Source organism: Acipenser ruthenus, chromosome 11 (assembly GCF_902713425.1).
Source record: "Acipenser ruthenus chromosome 11, fAciRut3.2 maternal haplotype, whole genome shotgun sequence".
In the NCBI taxonomy this organism is placed as follows: Eukaryota; Metazoa; Chordata; class Actinopteri; order Acipenseriformes; family Acipenseridae; genus Acipenser; species Acipenser ruthenus.
The window spans coordinates 36,147,914-36,168,468 of record NC_081199.1 but is presented as its reverse complement, the minus strand read 5'-3'; the positions used below and the strand labels follow the sequence as shown (position 1 = coordinate 36,168,468).

At 37.0% G+C, this 20,555-nt stretch overlaps 1 protein-coding gene across 6 annotated transcripts in view; it reads left to right on the top strand.

The window, feature by feature from the left end:
- Positions 1 to 20,555, top strand: part of LOC117426678 (low-density lipoprotein receptor-related protein 1B-like) — a 361,324-nt gene that overhangs the window by 294,755 nt on the left and 46,014 nt on the right. For all 6 annotated transcript variants that reach the window (XM_059033835.1, XM_059033832.1, XM_059033834.1 and 3 more), the window contains exons 49-60: positions 1,469 to 1,618; positions 2,180 to 2,302; positions 7,664 to 7,783; positions 9,564 to 9,692; positions 11,435 to 11,557; positions 12,741 to 12,881; positions 13,628 to 13,815; positions 14,117 to 14,300; positions 14,658 to 14,743; positions 18,435 to 18,557; positions 19,112 to 19,293; positions 19,414 to 19,613. In XM_059033835.1, the coding sequence (XP_058889818.1) occupies positions 1,469 to 1,618; positions 2,180 to 2,302; positions 7,664 to 7,783; positions 9,564 to 9,692; positions 11,435 to 11,557; positions 12,741 to 12,881; positions 13,628 to 13,815; positions 14,117 to 14,300; positions 14,658 to 14,743; positions 18,435 to 18,557; positions 19,112 to 19,293; positions 19,414 to 19,613 (1,749 nt within the window). The remainder of the gene's footprint in view (positions 1 to 1,468; positions 1,619 to 2,179; positions 2,303 to 7,663; positions 7,784 to 9,563; positions 9,693 to 11,434; positions 11,558 to 12,740; positions 12,882 to 13,627; positions 13,816 to 14,116; positions 14,301 to 14,657; positions 14,744 to 18,434; positions 18,558 to 19,111; positions 19,294 to 19,413; positions 19,614 to 20,555) is intronic.

Below are 20,555 nucleotides of genomic sequence, written 5' to 3'. Positions count from 1 at the left end.
TTTGTGGAGACCATCCTTCTTAGGAGGACGTAACCGCCGAGCACCCTTCAAAAAAACGGTCGCTAGTATATGAGCGCCTGGGACACTGAGTCAATGGGGACATGGTATACAGATATGACTGCTAGGTACACTTTCAACGTAGAGGTGGATCAACCCGCCTCTAACAGATCTTGCAGAAACTGCAAAATAGTTGCTATAAGGCAATAATTGGGAAAATACTTCCACTTATAGGCATGCAACGCTCCTGTGGAGGAGGCCCTAGCATTCTGCACTGTACTGACAACTGCGTCTGAGAGCCCTAAGGTGGACAGATGGTCCCGTTCAGGAGCCAGACCCACAGTTGGAGTCTGCCCGGTTCTGGGTGCCACAGGGTGCCTTGCGCCTGACCTGAGGAGATCCATGCGCAGCAGGATCTCCCAGGGCTGGCCCTGCAGCAGCTGGCAAAGGTTTGAAAACCAGAATCTCCTGGGCCATTTAGGGGTCACCAGGAGAACTGTCACCTTGTCTCTACCAACCGTGACCTTCTCGAAGAAGGCAGGGAGCAGCGGTATCGGTGTGAAAGCGTACAAAAACGCTTTGGGCCGCTCGTCGGCTGCTTTCAGCTCCCGCGCATTTATATGCAGGGATTTCCAGTGGACTCCTCTGCCTTTCCAGACCGCCCCCCAGCCAGAGCCCTCGGTGAGAGCACTACAGCAATTCCTCTACCGCTGGTCCAAAGGAATGGTCGGGGAGGTAGGGGCTGCTTCTGAAGGATGGAGTCACCTTCCCATTAGGCCACAATCGCTGACATCGAGTTCTGAAAGATCTGGGGTGACCACTGGTGCAGGCGGGGTCAGCTCCAGGTCCAGCGTTATCGGATGAACTGGGGCCAGAGCAAGGGCTTGAGCCTGCTGCCAGGCCAGGGGCTCCCAACGCCGCATACGGAGACGTTGTGCAGGACATGAAAGCATGGAATTTAGCCATCTTCTAATTGAAAGGGAAGAACATTTTATGGTGAAAAAGGTTTGGGCGAATTATGAAATTGCTTTACAAAGCTCTGTTATATAATATTTCTTCTATGTGATCCATATTAGTACAGTTCACGTCAGTGGTAAAAAAAAAAAAAAAAAACACAATTGATTTTTTCAAGATTATTAATGATATAAAAAACTGGAATGTTCCAAAGTGGCAGGGGCTTAAACGGGAAATGTCTGGTTCTGTTTGTGCTCTTATAGCATGACTTATACATCTACCCATTGAACGACTGGAAATGTTGAGGAATGCAACATACTGTAGCATAATGTAAAAAAATAAGTATATACTTTTAAAATATATATATTTTATAAACATTTGAGTGTGCACAAAACGTGCCATATATCTGAACCTTGGAAAATAAATGCGATATCAAACATATTTATATGGGTCTACTTTTTCTTTTCTTAATTCAGTCCATGAATAAAATATTTCTTTTTTTTTTTTTTTTTTTTAGATAACACAGAGTGCTTGGAATTTTACAAACTTGGAGTTAAAGCAACAGGTTTCATTAGCTGCAATTCCACTTCACTCTGCATTCTTCCAACATGGGTCTGCGATGGATCAAATGATTGTGGCGATTATGCAGATGAAACAAACTGCCAGGGTGAATATTGTATATGTTGTTGTTGAATTTTAAGCAATGCAAAAAGAGTACAGGTAGTTTTGAAATGTGCATTGTTCTTTTAATTTCCAAAAAGATGTCACCCCCTACAGAAATCATTCAAACCCCAAAACATGTGTAATTAGAAGATGCTATTTTATGGGCAATTACAAGCAGATCAAGCTTAATGTAAAATTGGATATTCAACTGGTGGTCGCGGTATAATTGCTTTCTTACTGAAAGTAATCCGTATACAGTGAATACAGTGAATTGAGTCTGGACTACACTGATTTTCGATAATTAAACAAAATGCAAAATCAACCTTTTATGTCAGAAACTACATTAAATAAACACTGGAAATAATACATAAATACATTAAATAAAATAATACAGTAAATTGACCTTATCCAAATTAAAATGATGTACACATATTTCTCATGGAGGAGAAACATATATCTTGATAGAAATGGCTAGAAAGCACCCATTTTGTCAAGTTATTTTTCTGTGTATTCTCATTACTGATCTATTAATTCGGTGTGTTTACTCCCTCTGCTTGATTTGCAGTTTCCCACAGTCACCAGTGTGAAGATGGTTATTTTGTTTGCCCCAGTGGGAATTGTATCTCAAGTGTTTGGTTGTGTGATGGACAAAAAGACTGTGAAGATGGAGCAGATGAATACCAGTGTGGTAAGCTCAGTTTATTTGTTTTAATTCTCTAAGAGACTTAAATACAAAGACAAAATTGTTGAACAAAATGGCATTTAAAACTGACTATACATAAAAAAAAGCTGTCAGCCCAACCATCCATTAAATGCACATATAAAACACAGCTTTACTATCCTCTCATATCCAAAGTTTGGGCACAATAGTTAAACATGAATCCTGATCAATTTAAATCACAAGTTTCAGTTCAGTTTGCTGAATGCATATTTACAGATAATAAATAGTCCATGCTGGTTTTGTCAATAATTGAAACATTGCATTAGATTATTTGCCTTCAGTATCTCACTGTGATTAGTTTATAAATATTTATAGAACAGAATATTCTCAGCCCTGATATTTGATGGATTAAACAGTAATAGGATGTCCCAGAGCTTAACCACAGTGTTGTACAATGCACAGTAGAGCTAAACTGTTGAAATATCATTTGGCTTTACTGTGGTTACATTTGTATGGTTATTGTTTTGGTTTGCCTTTTTTTTCAAGCATGAATCTCTATCCATGGATCAATGTTACAGCATTTAAATACATTTTTCTCTCTAACAAGTTTGTTTTAACCTTCGTTAGCTGCTATTTAAACATACAAAACATTTGTTTTCCTCATCATTCATTTTGTGATTTTTTTCATTTCTACCTCTAAGTGTTTTTGCTCGATATTAGCTAGGACACTCACAGATACAGTTTCACCAGTGTACGTCTCTATACACAGCATTGCTCAAATCTGCTTCCCAGATGCCAGAACCACACAAACCAAAAGGGAAAGAAAGAAAAAAACAGACTGTTACACAAACCCTTATACAAAACTCATTATATTAAATGTCAGAAACAACACATTCTAGCAATTCAACACCTTGAATAAACCCTGACTTTTTCTACATTTTCTTTGTTATTGCTTAATCGTTACTCCTGCATTTATGGTATTGATCAATTTTAAATGCATTGAATATCAGTTTTACCTTTGGCCTTTTATTCTTTTGCTTCCTTTCCCATCAGCAGTGTTGGTTCTGTCATATACAAACATGTCTTATTAAACTGATTAATATAGCAGCTGATACTGCTGTCATGGCATTTTTAAATGGCAAGTGCTGCCCCAGTTACTGCGGAGCAATTCAGTATTTTAGACATGCTTGTATCAAACGGTGAACAGGAGTGACCACAGTTAAAACTTCACAAAGCCCAGTGGACATTAGGAAGACACATTGATCATTTCAAGTAAGACCTTTCTGTATTAGTCTTTCACAGCGCAGTCTTTTTTAACACTTTAAAAAAAAAAAAAAAAAAAGGAAAGCATTGTGTGAACCTTTCCATACTGTAAAGTTAATTGTCGTATAAAATAGGCTCTTACAAATTGTAATAAAAAAATTGAAACTGATTATGTGATTCACTTGTCCCCTGTTGTCATAATAAATCTAAATAGATATTTCTTTAGAACACAAAAATACAGGATATGTGCTGTATGTTTTATTGCACTGTCCCTGTAAGCTTTAAAAAAAAAAAAATTACAGACTAGAAATATACTAGAAACTTGGAATATAACATATACTGGTAAATGTATAATGCACAATGGAAAACATTACCATTATTATTCCTTTGTGTCATATTATTCAGTTGTTTGTCCTACAGCACAAATTGTAGTGCTACTAAAAAAAAAAAAACCCTCTACACACTGAAGAAAGTTGAACCATACATACTGTTACAAAATATATACCATGGTCATTCGTCTGCTGACTATCCAATCCCCTACCCCTCCTTTTCTATGGTACTATATTTAGAAATTATAGTGAACCAGTGGCAGGCCTGATATCCTGAAGCAGGAGAACGAGATGGGGATACTGTACATGAGTGTCATGCCAAAAGGGTGCTCATTATCGACTGCCCTTGGAGGGATGAAACCTCTGTGGCTGCCAATTTCTAGCCTTGCTTGTGGCTTCAGGAGCCTCAAGGGAAGGCATTTCTCATCTTCCCCGGGTGCCCCTTCTGATCGAAGGATTACCTTGCTACAATGTGCACATAATCATCGAGAAGAAAGTGAAATAACTGACTAACTAAATGTGAAAAACGGACAACCCTTCCAAGATGGAAAATAAATATGTTTGAGAAAGTGGTGATGTACAGTATATGGTGTCCACCTCATGAGCACTGTACATACTGACTGCCAGAGTTCTGCTGGACAGTACTTTTCTGCATGTATTCTGATGACCTTGTTGTGTACAGCCAGTGTATTCAAGCTGTTTTGGATGATCCCCAGCTTTAGATTGTACACGTATTGCTCTGTAGAAAGACTGCTAGTGCCAGAGTTCTCCTTGGCAGAACTTTTGTATGCTGCTATCTAGGCAGAGGAGGACTGTCTAATCCAGGCTTGTTGTGCTTCCAAAGGCAAACCTTTCTTGCACTCTTTGGTTAAAGCTAATTAAATAATTCTGTAAATCATATATGTCAAGTACTTCTGTTTGGTATATATTGTAGGTTTTATAAGACAAACGTCATAGCAAAGATTACTTTTGATTTAAAAAAATGATATCCATACTGTGCCATGTTAAAGAAAGTTCTCAGTTGCTTGCCTTACTTTGAGGTAGTCTGTTACTGTATCACTTCCAAGGTCGATCACCTAAGCAGTGTCTTCAGTCAAAGCAGAACTTAGGTGGACAGCATCACCAAAGATGGAGTTAAAATAGTTTTACTCTTCAGGTGAAATGATAAAGGAATTACATCACTAACGTAAGGATATAATCAATGTATGTATATATATATATATATATATATATATATATATATATATATTACACACACACACACACACACACATTGATTATAGCCTTATCCGAGGTGTCGAGTTAACCACGGGTGCACATGAGCCATGGCATTAACATGCATATAAGTAACAGAACTCACACGTTTACAGTATTACAGTGTCTACAAGTTTATTTTTAGTTAAATGTCCTTATGAAAACGCTTGAAAGAACTGCAGTGAATGAATCAATTACAGCATACAGTACTGTACAAACTCGGTACAACTCATATAGTTTGATTGAAATAAGAATGAATAAAATAACTACAGCGTTATTTTTACAAAAACAATCAAACCACAAACTATGCACAAACTGTTGACTATACTTTGTTATTGGCTTGTACTGTCTAATTTGACAGCTTAAATAGCAAAAGTTAACAAATGTACATTATACAGAATTAACTTGAACAAAAACAATAATATAAACTTAGTTTCACGCAGAAATCAAGCATTGTTGTTTGTTTTGCATGCAAAAACATGCGCTTTGAAAGTTCTGCTGACAGGCTTGTTATCCCAAATAACCTGAGTTTTAAAGCAAACTGAAAGAGAACGTTGGCTTACTTACCGTAACCCTGGTTCCCTGAAAGAGAAGACGACCACCAAAACATTACATATGGGATATGCCTGCCTATTGGTAGGTATTCACTGAGCTGTCTATACCAGAGCTGCCGATAGGCCCCTTCCTGGATGTCCAATGGCCCGACCAGGGTCCGCGGACTCCTCTGCCTGCCCAGACCTCCCCCCAACCCGAGTTGGATGTGTCTCTCGTCACCAATTGACGGTTGTGTATCACTCCCATCCTTACGCCTTCGCTCAGATGAGAGGCTTGCTTCTACCAGTGTAGGGCTTCCCAGCATAGGTGAGACACGGTCAGCCGACGGTGTCTATCATGCTTGGGGTGTAGCTGAAAGGTTCTGAGCCACACTTGAATCGGGCGCATGTGGCGTAACCCTAGTTGGGTGGCTGATGAAGCTGTGGCCATCAAACCCTATAGTTTTTAACACAAAACCATTTGTACTGTGAACCCTTGTTGAACAGGGCCAGACAGTTGCGAATGGCGGCTACTCTGTCGTCCGACAGGTTGTTTGTTGTTTTCAAGGCCCGACTCACTGAGGTGGGTGGGCCGACGCAGCCGGCAAGGTCTACTCTACAGGGGGGTGTATGAAATACATGGCCCGGTGGAGGAATAGACGGCTGGTTGGCTGTTGTTGTTGTTTAAAACAACTGCGCTGCAGCTAATCCAGAGCATGACCAGACAAGCAGGGTTGTGCAGTCTGGTATACAGACAGGGGACGCGCAGCGACAACCAAAACAAACAAGGCCCAGTCCAGCTGCCCAGACGGCGGCTGGTGGAATCACTCGACAGCAGGGATGTGGGGAGGCCTAGCCCCTGTGGGGGAACTGTGTTCTCCCAAGAGTGTAGACTGAAAAGACGTACACACACACTCCTTTAAATCAATAATGCACAGGCAGTCGCTCACACACAACAGACAGTAAGGAAAGGCAGCCTGCATGCAAGCGAGCAGGCTGCTGAAAAAAGGAGGAAAGAAAAGAGGCTTCAGTTTTGGAGCCACTGATTCCAGGAAAGCGGCTAGCCAGCTTTCAGCACGAATGCAGGGGAACTGCAGTAGACTCAGAAATGCTCTTTTACACAAAACGCTCAGTTCAACACAGAAGTCTTACCTTACCGTCTTGAGAGGCAAAAAGAGAAATGGCTTCCGTGGAATGACGGTTTTAACCCCTCGGTGGGTGGGACCGAGGATGTCATCCAGGAAGGGGCCCATATATATATATATATATATATATATATATATATATATATATATATATATATATATATATATATATAGTGAATTTAAGTGCATATCAACATTAACAGTAACTCACTCTGAAGGAAATCACTATTTTTGTGTAATTTTCTGTTCTGTATGTTTGTGTGACGTCACCTTCATGGAATAACCATTGCTTTATGCCCACTTTTGCTGCATATTGTTTCCAATTAAAACAAAAATGTAATATTGTAACAGAGTGAAACCGCAAATTCCAAATGAACATTTGTATTTATGTTAGCTTTTAATGCAATTTTAACTGTGTCACCAGATAGCCAAATGCTGTAATTGTGGCATACTATCCTGAAGCATTTTCTACACAGCTTAATAAGTGCAAGGTCATGGTGAAATGCAATCATTTTTTCCAATGAGGAACCTAAACAGAATAAATGAAGCAAATTGGATGGATGCTTTCAAAAGTCTGCTTTATTCTTTTTTTCCCAGACACTATCAGTGAACCCCAACCCCCCATTGTTTTGTTTTGAAAGCTGAACATATTCAAGGTCTGCTGTTTGATTGTCAAGTCACCTGCAGATCAAACTAAATTTAAACTAAATGACCTTTCCCAAAACAAATGAGTTTGAATACAAATATAATGGCCTTGGATTGTTTTTGATTAGAAGTAGGAGAAAGGATGAATGTAGGCAGGTCACGTTTCTTAAAAGTACTCTTTGCATGGATAGTTATTAATATGTCTTTGACTGTTTACAGATTCTTCCTGCTTGTGGAATCAGTTTGCTTGCTCCAAGGACAAGTGTATTGCTAAGCAGTGGGTCTGTGATGGGGAGGATGACTGTGGGAATGGGTTGGATGAAAGTGAAGAGCTGTGTGGTAAGCATTGACTTTTTTAGGACATCTTTGCAAATGTATATTGATTGAAGGTTAACACAGGCAGGCGCATCACCCAAGGCAAGACACACACAGGCGGAGGGTGGGTGCGAACCCGGGACCTCTCATACTAAAGCATACCGCCGATACCGCTGTAGAAATGAGCCGTATATCGATTACGTCATTTACCAGCCCTGCTGCTGCCTTCCCCCGTGCACGGTTTTAATGCCATGGCACCTACACTCACTTATTTCTGTTTCATACTAATTTTATTTTGCTACACAGTTAATGATGTAACAAGCAATACAAGCTACTATTCATTTCTATTTAAACCGTCAGGCATCATGGTACTCTTTATAGTTTTATATGTATTCGCAATCCAGCATTGTTAGTTATCAGTTTCCTTTACAGTTTCCTTTACTCATAAACTGATATTTTGCATTGCCATTTTAATAATAATAATAATAATAATAATAATAATAATAATAATAATAATAGAAAATTATCCCAGGAGTAAATAATAAGTTGTGTAGGACTTACTTTACCCCAGTGAATAAACTACAAAACAAAGGATGCCAAATAGCAGTTCAAGTTAAACGTTGTCTTGTTTATTCCCCGAAATAAATAGTACATAAAGTTGACAACCCATTTTATTTGTATTTTTTTCATTCCTTGCCATTGCCGTTTCTACACAGTAAACAATGTCCATAGACACGTTTTCATAAAGTACAGTAATAACATGAGGTTTACTTGTTCCTTTTTGTAGCTGAAGAAGCAAACGAAAACTGAAATGTAACTTTAAACACTTCAAATAAAACAAATGTGGAAATGGCATTGTCAAGTGAAGGGGAAAAACTCACCGTTTTGGTTCTTGTTTATTACATTGCACATAACAGAAAGTCGCAACAAAATATACTGTATATAATATATACAGTCTATATAAAAATCACTACACAACATTTTCAAGAAGTTGGGTACTGTTTAAGCAAGGCATTTCAGAATGACGTGCTTGCCTTTTTTCTGTTCTATGAGATTCTGGCTCGCTCTAAAGCAGCACAACGCATTTTTGTCCCAGATGGCTTTCCATAGAGATTACTATGCCTGCATGCGCATAATCTGAGTTCTTTACTTTTTGCTGTCTAAAATGTTTAGATAGAGGCTCAAGAGCTGCTGTCTTGATTCTGTTTTTTTATATATATAAAAGACCCACAAATGTGAGTATACTGTAGCTGGATACCTAATATTATTTATTTATTTTTTAGCAGACAGCCTTATCCAGAACAACTTACAATGTTACAAGATATCACATTATTTTTACATACAATTACCCATTTATACAGTTGGGTTTTTACTGGCGCAATCCAGGTAAAGTACCTTGCTCAAGGGTACAGCAGCAGTGTCCTCCACCAGGGATTGAACCCACAACCCTCTAGTCAAGAGTCCAAAGCCCTAACCACTACTCCACACTGCTGCCCATAATTCATGATTGTACACAATACAATCCATAAACCTTACACAGTATTTAGTGTTAATTGGGACAAACTGTTTTAATCACCTGATTTGTTCTTTTTGGATTTCTTGTTTTTCTGTATGCAAGATGTGTTATAATACTATATAAGAAAAGGTTTACAAATACGATGTACCTGTTTTTATATTTATATTGACAAATATTATATTGTATTTCCTAATACAGCACCATATTTGTAGAAAGCTGGCACTATTTTTCTCTTGCAAGATGGTTTGAATTGTGGGTTCCTAAACTGATCAATGGACTTTTAAACAGGTTCCGTAACCTGCGCCACAGGCATGTTTAGCTGCCCTGGTTCTCATGCCTGTGTCCCACAACGCTGGCTGTGTGATGGAGAGAGAGACTGCCCTAATGGAAGTGATGAGCTCTCTGCAGCTGGCTGTGGTAATTACCAGTGCTTTCATTTAATTTGTAAAAAGGAAAAATTAAGTAACATATTATTAATCAGGCTGCTACATTCACTGCTAATGGTTTTATTTGTATAGATTTTGGACAGTTTCAGACAGACAGGGTTTTAAAAAACATGATGTCAACAGGATACAGAAAAAAAATACATACTAGTAAATGTATTGCAGCAAATCCAGTATGCCTCAGAACTGCCCTTCTAAAGGTTTACCATAGTAAAAGCATAGCAAAGTTTAATGCATCGCAGTGAAAGTATGATAAAACACGGGTAAGCATTGAATAAACTCTAGGTTAAACTATGAATGCATAGCATAACAATGGGAAATGATGTTAAGACTGCACAAATAGCATGCAAAAGTACTGTGGTAAAGTTTTATAAGGGATACCCTACAACAAGTACTGCTGTACACCACAAAATAACTATGTCAAACTAAGGTAGGATATAGTTCTGTTTAATTTATATATCAGTGTGGAAGGGTGTGGGTATTCACAAACAGGGGAGACAGAAGGTTGTAATTGAAACACCTCTCTGGTGCCCAGTTTTATTATTATTTTCTTTTGTTTCTTTTATTATCCGCCAGATTGGCGCAGGTTCTGCTATCCCCAATACCAACGATTGCACTTGTTTTATACAGCACGTGCAGGTGCTTAGAAATAATTTATGAAAACAAATGGCGAAAGGAAAAGGGAAAATAAAACACAGTAATAAAACTACAAACAAAAGGTGCTGCTTATGCAGCGTCCCCCACCGCCGCTAAACCGGTCAGCTCGGGTCTCCAACCTACGCTCTGTTATTCCCTCAACGTACACTGGGGTGGCCAAGGTTCTCCCAGCTACCTACACACGCCCCCCTCGGGTACGTAACAATGATCTCTCTCTTATTTACTGTCTCCCTCAGCCGTGCTTGCTTGTCCCGTTCTCTTGCTCCAGTGGCTGACATTCTTGCCTCGGTTTTATTTATACCGGCTTCTGAACCCTGGGTTTCCCCTGTCATGGCCACCCGAATGAATAACAGAGCGTAGTTTTTATAGGTCGAGCGACCCCCCCCCCCCCCCCCCCCCCCAAGGCCCACCTCTCAACCGCTCAGAGAGAGGGAAAGACAACACACCTTCACCCAACCTCTCTATGTCACCGCCATGATTGACAGGCGGATCCCACAGGGCTCTCGACCTCCCCCCTGCAGGATGGTGCATGCACCAGATAGCCAGAACAGATCTCCCCTGTTACAATCAAGTAAACATGTGCATAGCTCTTAACGATGAGCTCATCTGGACTTGAAATGAACAACAATTGAAACATACATACAGTACATACATACATAGGAAATTATTATTATTATTATTATTTATTTCTTAGCAGACGCCCTTATCCAGGGCGACTTACAATCGTAAGCAAATACATTTCAAGTGCACTCCCTTTAATCAATTTCAGAAGTATACAGTCAATATGATTTGCTTGTGCATTTTATCTTACATTTAATGCCTGTTTTTGCTCATTTAAACGACATACTCAAGAAAATATGCAAACATGTGATCTGCTTTTTAGTTTAGTCAGAGCTTTACTTATGGAGACTTACTCAAGCTTTGCCAAGCTTTGAAAATCAGGCCCCAAGTGTGTTTTTGTCAATAAACAAGTCTTCCAGCCAAAACATGCCTCATTTATGGTATGTAAGGCTGCTTTGTAAAGAATACTTGCATCTTTTTTTTTTTTTTTTTTTATAGCCCCAAATACCACTTGTGATGAAAATGCCTTTTTATGTCGCAACAAAGCCTGCATTCCAAAGCAATTTGTATGTGACCATGATAATGACTGCGAAGATGGATCTGATGAGTCTCCAGAGTGTGGTATTTATTTTTATTTTTTTTACTTTTTTATTCCTTTAAAACAATGTGTGTGATTGACATCACATTTGTTCTTTTTATTTCTCGATGTTCGATGTAAAAAAAAAAAAAAAATTCTAAATATTATCCAGTCAAGGATACAAGAATCAATCAATGTAAGTGACAAACAAGACAGTTTAGATAAAGTAGAATTTTTAGAATATGTGGCTTTTTATGGTTTGTGAGTATGGTGAAATGCATTAGTGTTCAGGGTCCATAACCTGTTCAATCAAACTTTCAGACAGTAGAGTACACGTCCCAAACTCAACACAACATAAAATGTTCTTATGTTAACATTCTACAAGCACTGTATTTGTGGATTGAATTTACCCCTAGGTTTTTCTTAAATAGATAGATCTTTACATAAATAGATAGATCTTTACATAAATTCTCATTTCTATTTAACTGTATCTGTTATTCTTTCTTGTATATAGGCTAATGATGTCTTCAACACATGTTGATTCTACGTTGTTCTACAAATAGGGTATAAGATACAGCCTTTTAGTGTTATTTATCTCACACTTGGTATCCCATGTCACTTGCACATTGATGAGTTAAAATGGCTTTTTATGAGGAAGTCCCGTTTTATAAATAGTACCATAATGTCTCCTTCTTTGCAATCATTACAGTTAAGATAAAACATAATCACTTTACTTATCAAGCTGAAGTGTACTTCAGTGAATCAAATATCACCATTGTTATGTAAATGTTATTTTTCCTATTTCTTTTTTCTTGTTGTTATTTACTGGTTTTAACTCTACTACACCCTGACAGCTTTGTACAGTGTCACATGTCAATTGTTTCCTGTAGAATGCTGTAGCAGGTGAAGAGCACCTTTATGTTACTTGTCTGAGAGCAACAGGCACCGAAGGAACAATTAAAAAAGATACAACAAAATATTCTAGTGGCAAAAATATATATTTTTTATTTGCATGTCCTGAGTCAAACAGATTGTAGCAGGCATTTTGGACCATGAAAACATCTCCAAATAAACAGTTGAAATCCTGTGTGTGATGCCTTTTGTTATTGCATAAGTGAGAAAGGAGTTAAAGACAATAGAAATTGAGGGACGCTGCAAGGTATTTCTTTGTTACAGTATCCCTATTATTTGAATGAATTCTGAATTTTTCTTTGACTATATCTTTAGTATATCGTACTTGTGGTCCCGGAGAGTTTCGCTGTGCGGATGGAAGATGTCTGTTGAAGGCACAGTGGGAATGTGATGGAGATTCTGATTGCCCTGACCATTCTGATGAAGCTCCACTAAACCCAAAGTGCTCAGCTGCAGGCAAGTCTTTCTTTATATTTGTAAGAACTGGAGTACACAGCATGTTCTCAGAATCCCAGCCCAGACCTACTGCTCACTGTAACATAACATCATTTGAAACCTAATAATCAAGAAATACTCCCTGGGTCCAAGAGTGGCTCCATGGTAAAGGCATGACCATGTTATTTGCAAGACAATTCATACAATCATGGGATCGCAGGTTCCTGTCTTGGCTATGCCATATTGGCAATCTTTGCTGGGGATTCCAAAGGGGCTCTGGTGGGTTATGTAGGGAAAATCAGCAAGGACCATCTCTTCTCACCTAGCTACACTGGTCCCTAGCTTGCAGGGAGTGTAGTTGGACATTCAAAAATCGGGAGAAAACAAGCTCCCAGTTGGGATAATAGATGCAATTAATTAGTCATGTATGCTTGGCTTTACTAGCCAAGGGAGATATCCCCTTGGCTTATAACACGAATATTTGTTTTTTGTTTCCTGTTTCTTCCTGGAAAAACAATTTACTGGGACATGTTAACACTGGCTTAGTTTAGCCCCAAATGCAGTATCTGTCTCAAAGACTTCAGATACTGATGGAGTATTAGCTTTTTATAACATGGTACATTTAATGCATTACATTTGATCGTCACAAATCGTACAACCCTTACATCTGAATGTCATTATGTCATGGTTTTGATTCTAAGCTTCTCATGTGTTTATCTTTTCTTTTCTGACTTGTGTATGTGTTTTTTTGTTTGTTTTTTTTGCAGAAAGTTTGTGCAATGGTTCATTTTTCATGTGTGCAAATGGCCAGTGCATTCCTGTGGGGGGTCTTTGCAATAAAGCAGATGACTGTGGGGATGGCTCTGATGAAAGGAACTGCAATGTGAATGAGTGTTTGAACAGAAGAATCAGCGGCTGTTCTCAGGAATGTCAGGATCTTCCACTTGGATACAAGGTTTGTTAAAAAGTCTTCATTTCTCAGTGTAATTAGAAGTAATGTAAACATTGGGGCAATTTCATCCAGGAGATCAAAAAACACTGATGAGAATTACCTGCATTCCCATCTATAAATACATACTGCAAGCAAGGAAAGACATGGCAACCTGTTTCATCAAAAAAACAATTGTTTAAACTTCCTGATTGTTTGTGCTAGCAAAATAGTGTAATTTAGGCATTTAAAAAAAAAACAATGTATGTATTATAGTAAATAATAAAAAGACGAATAACAACCTTTATTTATGTATTTATTTGTTTAGTGTAAATGTTGGCCAGGATTCCAACTGAAGGATGATGGAAAAACATGCGCTGACATTGATGAATGTTCATCTGGCTTCCCCTGCAGCCAGCAGTGCATCAATATTTATGGATCATACAAGTGCTCGTGTGAAGAAGGATATGAAGCACGAGCTAATAATCCTAATAGCTGCAAGTCTCTCTCAGGTATTACTTTGCATTACAATATGTTATTTTATACTTATTTGTGCATTACAATTTGTTATTTTATACTTGGTGTCCTATTTACATAGCATGAGGTAATGTTTTCACGAACGTAATACAAATAAGACATTTCATGAAACTATTTTTTTTTGGCTTTTTCTTTTTATTTGTCTTTAATAAATAACTTTGTGAATAGTGGCATAAGTTGAAATTTGTGATTGTGATCACAGTTGTTCCAAAGATAGGATGACAAAATACAGCTTCAGACAAGATTATTTCCTTATCAACTTTTTAACAGTACAATATATGCATTTTAATGGTTGCCTGTATCATAATTATTTTTTTTCTATTTGAGTTCAGGTGAAGAGCCTTTCCTAATACTTGCTGATCATCATGAAATTAGGAAAATAAGTGTTGATGGATCCAATTACATTCTGCTGAAACAGGTATACACTAAAGTTTTTTTTTGAGACCTGGTTAGCACATTTCATAAAGGTTTAATATAGTAGAATGATTGTTTAAAAAAAACAAACCTAGATTGGGTTTATTTCTATGAGAAGGGCAATGTTGCAGATGTTATTAAGACTTCATCAATATCAGATTAGAATGACAATCTTTTTTTCAGCTTTTCCCATGTATAGCTATTATTAACTTTGACATCTATGCAAATATAATTTTAATATATTCAGACTGCGACAGAATTTGACAGTTTGTTTGTCATTAGATTGTGGTGTTTTACACTGACAACCCAAAGATGCAACCATCAACTGTCAATGTGTTTATGTCATAAAGCATTTATAAGGAAATTTCAAGCTACCTGTACCAGTGTTATTATTTTTCATGTGCACATTATTAAGAGTAAGCTTCTTGAAACAAAATGTGATTAAGATTTGAGCCAAGAGAATGTCTGCTGATAATACATTCAAACTGGATGTAGTCTCAAATAGTTTAGAACAGGGAATGAAACAGTTTGTACTTGTGTTTACTTTTTTAACCAGTCAGAATATTGTTTGTTCAACTTTTCTTTTGATCAGCATTGAGATGTTGGGTTTTTTTTTTAACTGGTTTCACTGTGCTGATCTTGGTGAAAACACACATGTTGTGTTTTATGATTTAAAGCACATACAGAGATGCCACAATTCATTTACATATTGCAATCTGCAATGTCCCTAATGTGCAGTCCGTTCCATCTTCTAGATTTGTAACATTTCAGTTTACTACCTTTTAAGGACCGTGATCGTGTAAACATGATTGTTTCTTTGACTTACTGGGCCACCATGCTTTGCAGTACAGCTTGTTAACGCATACCATTGGGTAGGGGAAGGATTGAATTTCACAGCCTGCTTGTTTTTTTTTTTTCCCCTGTGTGACATCAGAGACATTTTCAGCAGCTCACAGAAACAAAACATGACACAATACTGTGTTTACAGCTAAGAAAAAATGGGAAAACACTGTAAATCCAATGTATTTGACTTATAGGTATATTAGAACATTTATTCTGTCTCGTATGTTTTTACAACATGTATAAATATAAAAAAAACAAGTGGATATAAGCAGATACTATTTCATGAACTAAATTTATCAGGTATGTTTTTTTCATTATTACTGATAATGATGAAGAACTATTATTATAAATATTTATTTTGAGAAAATAATCGAGAGTAGTGTCCATTATTGCTTATAAAGACCCTGAGAATACATCTGTATTATGTCACTGCAATAACTCAGGTGAAACAATGTCTTGTAATTTGCCCAAACATTAATAATTTTCAACAAAAATTTCAGGAAGTATTACAAGGTCCCCCGGGTTATAGAATAACATGATTTTTATACATGTATCTCCAAGCAGAATACATAATAAAAAACAAAATAGTTGATGTTTTTAAAAAAAAAAAATTGTGTTGAACAAAGAAGTAAAATATCAGTATGTTTTTTTTTTTTTTAAATACTTTATAATGTTCCCTACAGTGTTCTGCATTTTTATAGGAATAGAGTCAACTACACTGGGTTAAAAAAAACTGGGTGTTAAACTGAAATGCATCTAAATCAACACCAACGGTCAGATTCTTGCCTGTCATTTTCTTAATTTTCTGTTCTAAACATATGAAATGCTGCTGGGTCAATGAGTCATCTAAAGCTGCCTCTGAGAACAGAGTTAATATAATGTGTTTGAATTTTTCCTCTTACCTGAACTTTTCTAATTAAAAAAAAAAAAAAGTTATGCCATTATGCTTCTCTCTTGGGTATTGAAAAATCTGACACTTTTTTTTTATCAATGTCACTGCAATGAATGCATATAATACTATAATATAATCTATTGTATATGTCTTAAGGACATATGAAAAATGTCTTCAAGATTGTGGAGCACAATGCTTTGACTCCTTTGTAAATTAGAGAACGTTGCTTCCAGTCTATGTTTGATACATATGAAACAGAGTTTAATAAAACATTCTTAAACTAACTAATTAGGTAAAACGTTGTAATTACTTTAGGTTTGTGTAAAATGAAACATTTCAATAACACTTTAAATGCTTCCTCACACACTTATGTCTTATGCATAAAATTGTGCAATTCTCATACTCATAGCTGTGAATTGGATTTAATAAAGTCGGCACATTCTGAAGCTGCTAATACTGTGGATGAAACGTTGCTGACAGAAAAGAGCCCGGCTTAGAACTGGAGATATTGTTTGATTTCTTGTTAATGCAGTAATTGCGGTCCTTGGCAATAAGGTAGAATTCAAAAAGGTGATTTACCAGACTTCTGAAACAGACAATCATTTTGGGAAACAAGTCCCTGATTCTGGTAAAATCAGATTAACCTTTACCTAGGTAGTAGTGATTCTATTCACTAAAACAATTATGAGCAATAACACAAAACAATTTAACAGGTCTCTGTTGTAGAAATTCCCTTTTTGTTAACAATTCTCGCAAACAGGTCAACGAGAAAAGTGGTTGAGGCCAGCAAGTCTCAGCTGAAATACTTATGACAGGTTTAGACATGTCTTGCTTCATGTCCTACCCCCCTGACCTGCAATACTACAAGGTGCCACTGCGCTCTGTATGCTTATTCAAGAGTGAAAACCCCAAAGATCTTTAACATCTGTCTCAGATGTTCAGTAGACAAAGATATAAGGCTTAGTTCTGTCAGATGACTGCTTCCTCAGCATATTGCCTGTGGTGAACTTTATAAATACTTATTAGACTTTGTCTGACTTCCCAATTTTGGCCCAGTAAGGCAGACATAAGCTATAAGGTAGGTGGGGCACAGCTGAAAGGAATCATGCTGTCAAGCAGCATTCATCCATTGGCCAATGTGCAGGTAAAAATGGTCTTTGGCTGCATTCTGCAATGTTGCTAGCTGAAACAAATCCCTTTTCCCTGTAAGTTTACAGTCTGCAACAGAAACAGAATGACACATCCAACCCCATTAACCCTTTCAGTCCCAAACTATTTTTGTCGAGATGAAGAATGTGAAATTAAGTTTTACAATTAAAAAATGAGCTCCTTTATTAAGTATACATGAGGACTATAAATTCCCATCAGTACTTTAATAACTTGCTAAGATAAAGAGAATAACATACCATGTATCTTTGGATACTAAGATTAAGGTCTGGAAATAAATAAAAATGATGGTGCTTCCACAACAGTTATAATGCTACATGTATGTCAATATAGCCTAATTTATATCATAGATAACATGGCAGTCAGATTCATTGTGAAAACATAATTTAGTGAAAATACAAATGTTGTAATAAAGACTACATTCTAAAAGGTTTACATTTTTAAATGTGTTTACTATTTAAAAAAGTATACAAAATGTGCCTGGTCTTTGGAGAGCTTACCTTGAATTCTGCTGTGAGAGGTTCAGAAGATTGTAATCTAGTTTGTGATGCAATATATAGTACATCAGGCCGTTTGAGAGAAGAGGGTATTTCTCTTTTGAGATTAAAATAAATACCCACACTCTAGCTATATCTCCAGCAAGATATAGTTCTAGCTATATTGTATTCTCGGGTACACTAATCTCACTGATGGTCACCATTTTATAAACTGGTCATGACACAGATAATTTCTGAATCCAGATAAGGACAATACAAAGGAACAACATTTTCTTTGTTTTTTGTACTTTTTACAGGCACTCAGTAATGTTATTGCAATAGACTTTGACTACAGAAAGGAGTTTATTTATTGGATTGACTCCAGCAGACCAAACGGAAGAAGAATAAATAGAATGCGCCTGAATGGAAGCGACCTAAAGGTACAACACAAGTCTACAAATGTCCAAGACGTCTGTACCATGCTAAAGTAATGTTTACACATTGTTCAGCGCTGCAAGGATAGACGGTACAGTGAAGCCTCTTTGGCATCAAATCCTTGCTCCTAATGTAAGGTTCAATTCATTGCCAAACATTAGGTCTTTCAAAAAGGAATACCATAATGTAATTGACATTTAAAAGAAAGACTTTCTTACAAGGACTTATTTAAAACTGTACTGTAAAAGTACTGCACCCAAATGTGTACTTGTGCAACTTCAAACAACTTGCCAATTGAATCATCTATGTTAACACGACTAGAACGTTACTGTCGTTTGCATGCATACATATATGTCGTGTATCAAAGGTTATGCATTTTTGGAAGTTGTTCAGCTACTTTTTTTGTACAATCAAAGGGTTACTGGGAAGCGCATCACATTTCAAAGGTTTCCCCAAAAATACAACACTTGTTGGATATATTTTAAATGTACTTCCCTGAAGCCTATTGTACTCACTATTTCTTCCCCATAGTCAGCTTGTTTTCTTTACTCGCTTACAGATTGTTCATCGTACAGCAGTCCCAAGCGCATTGGCTGTTGACTGGATTGGGAAGAATCTCTATTGGTGTGACACAGAGAGAAAAAGTGTTGAGGTTTCAAAAGTCAATGGCTTGTATCCCACAATCCTCGTGAGCTCTGGGCTGAAAAACCCCAAAGATTTGGCATTGGATACTCAAGCTGGGTATGTAATTCCGAGGCTGTATGTCAGTATAGAAAGTAACCTATGGTAGACATGTTAGTTTGTATATTAGCAGTCCAAATACAATTTTAAAGGACATTTCTGTGCTTTTACCTGTTCTAGATATGTGTATTGGATTGACTGTTGCGAGTCTCCTCACATTGGTCGTGTTGGTATGGATGGGACCTATCAAAGTGTTGTCATCGACACAGAAGTCTCAAGGCCCGTTGCTCTTACAATAGATTACATCAACCAGAGGCTCTATTGGGCTGATGAAAATCATATTTTGTTTTCTAATATGGATGGATCTAATAGGCAAAAAGGTAAGAAAACATGAATTTAAACTACTTAATGAACAGAATAGATTACGCTGTTGTTGCATAAATAATTTATTTTTTAATTTTATTATTAACATTTAGAAGAAATCAGTTGTAACATGTTTTATCCCTCAAACTAATTGGATGCTTCTATATCAAGAAAGGCTACAGTACTTTCATAAGTAATGGATGGCATTCCTTATAGCTGTGTGCCAATTTATTATGGCAATACTGTGCTGTAAAAAAATAAAAAAAGGATTTAATTATCTTTGACTCTGCAATTAGTCTTCATTTACCATGCTTTCATTTCGGGATTTATATCTTTCTAGAAGACACATTGTGGCTGCTATATGTTCTGTATTAACTAAAGCCCAATCAAGGTGAGGCCATTATTCTCCAATATAGTTGAAACCAACTTTGAAGTTTTGCCAGGCAGTCATAATTACCAGCGTGGTACTGAAAATAAACCAGCATCATTTTAAATTGATATATTCTACTCTGTAGCTGAACCCAAGGGCAGAAAGTTACAGCGTTGGATTTATCTGCTGTATCGTCATGACCTTCATGAAAGGGCAGCTTTTCATAAGTGACATTATGTACACAAAGAACAAAAGTTGTGATTGATGGTTCTTAATGTCAATGTAGTGGTACAGACTACTTTTTCTCAAATTTAGTTTTTTTTCACATTACCCTGTAATTACATAGTTTTTGATTACATGTATGTTGTCAGAAAAAAACAGCGTGGTGCTGGAGTTGATTTGTTAAAAGTAACTGTAACTTGAATGCTGCATCTGGCTTAATATGCCTACATTATCAACAATGCAATAACATGTGTACGTTGCAAAGGTCATTTTCTACCAGTTTCTTGTGTTTTTTGGTTGAGCTCTATAGCTCTCTAACCAAGTGTTTTATCAAGTTTTAACACCTGTTTATGATATATAATTAAAT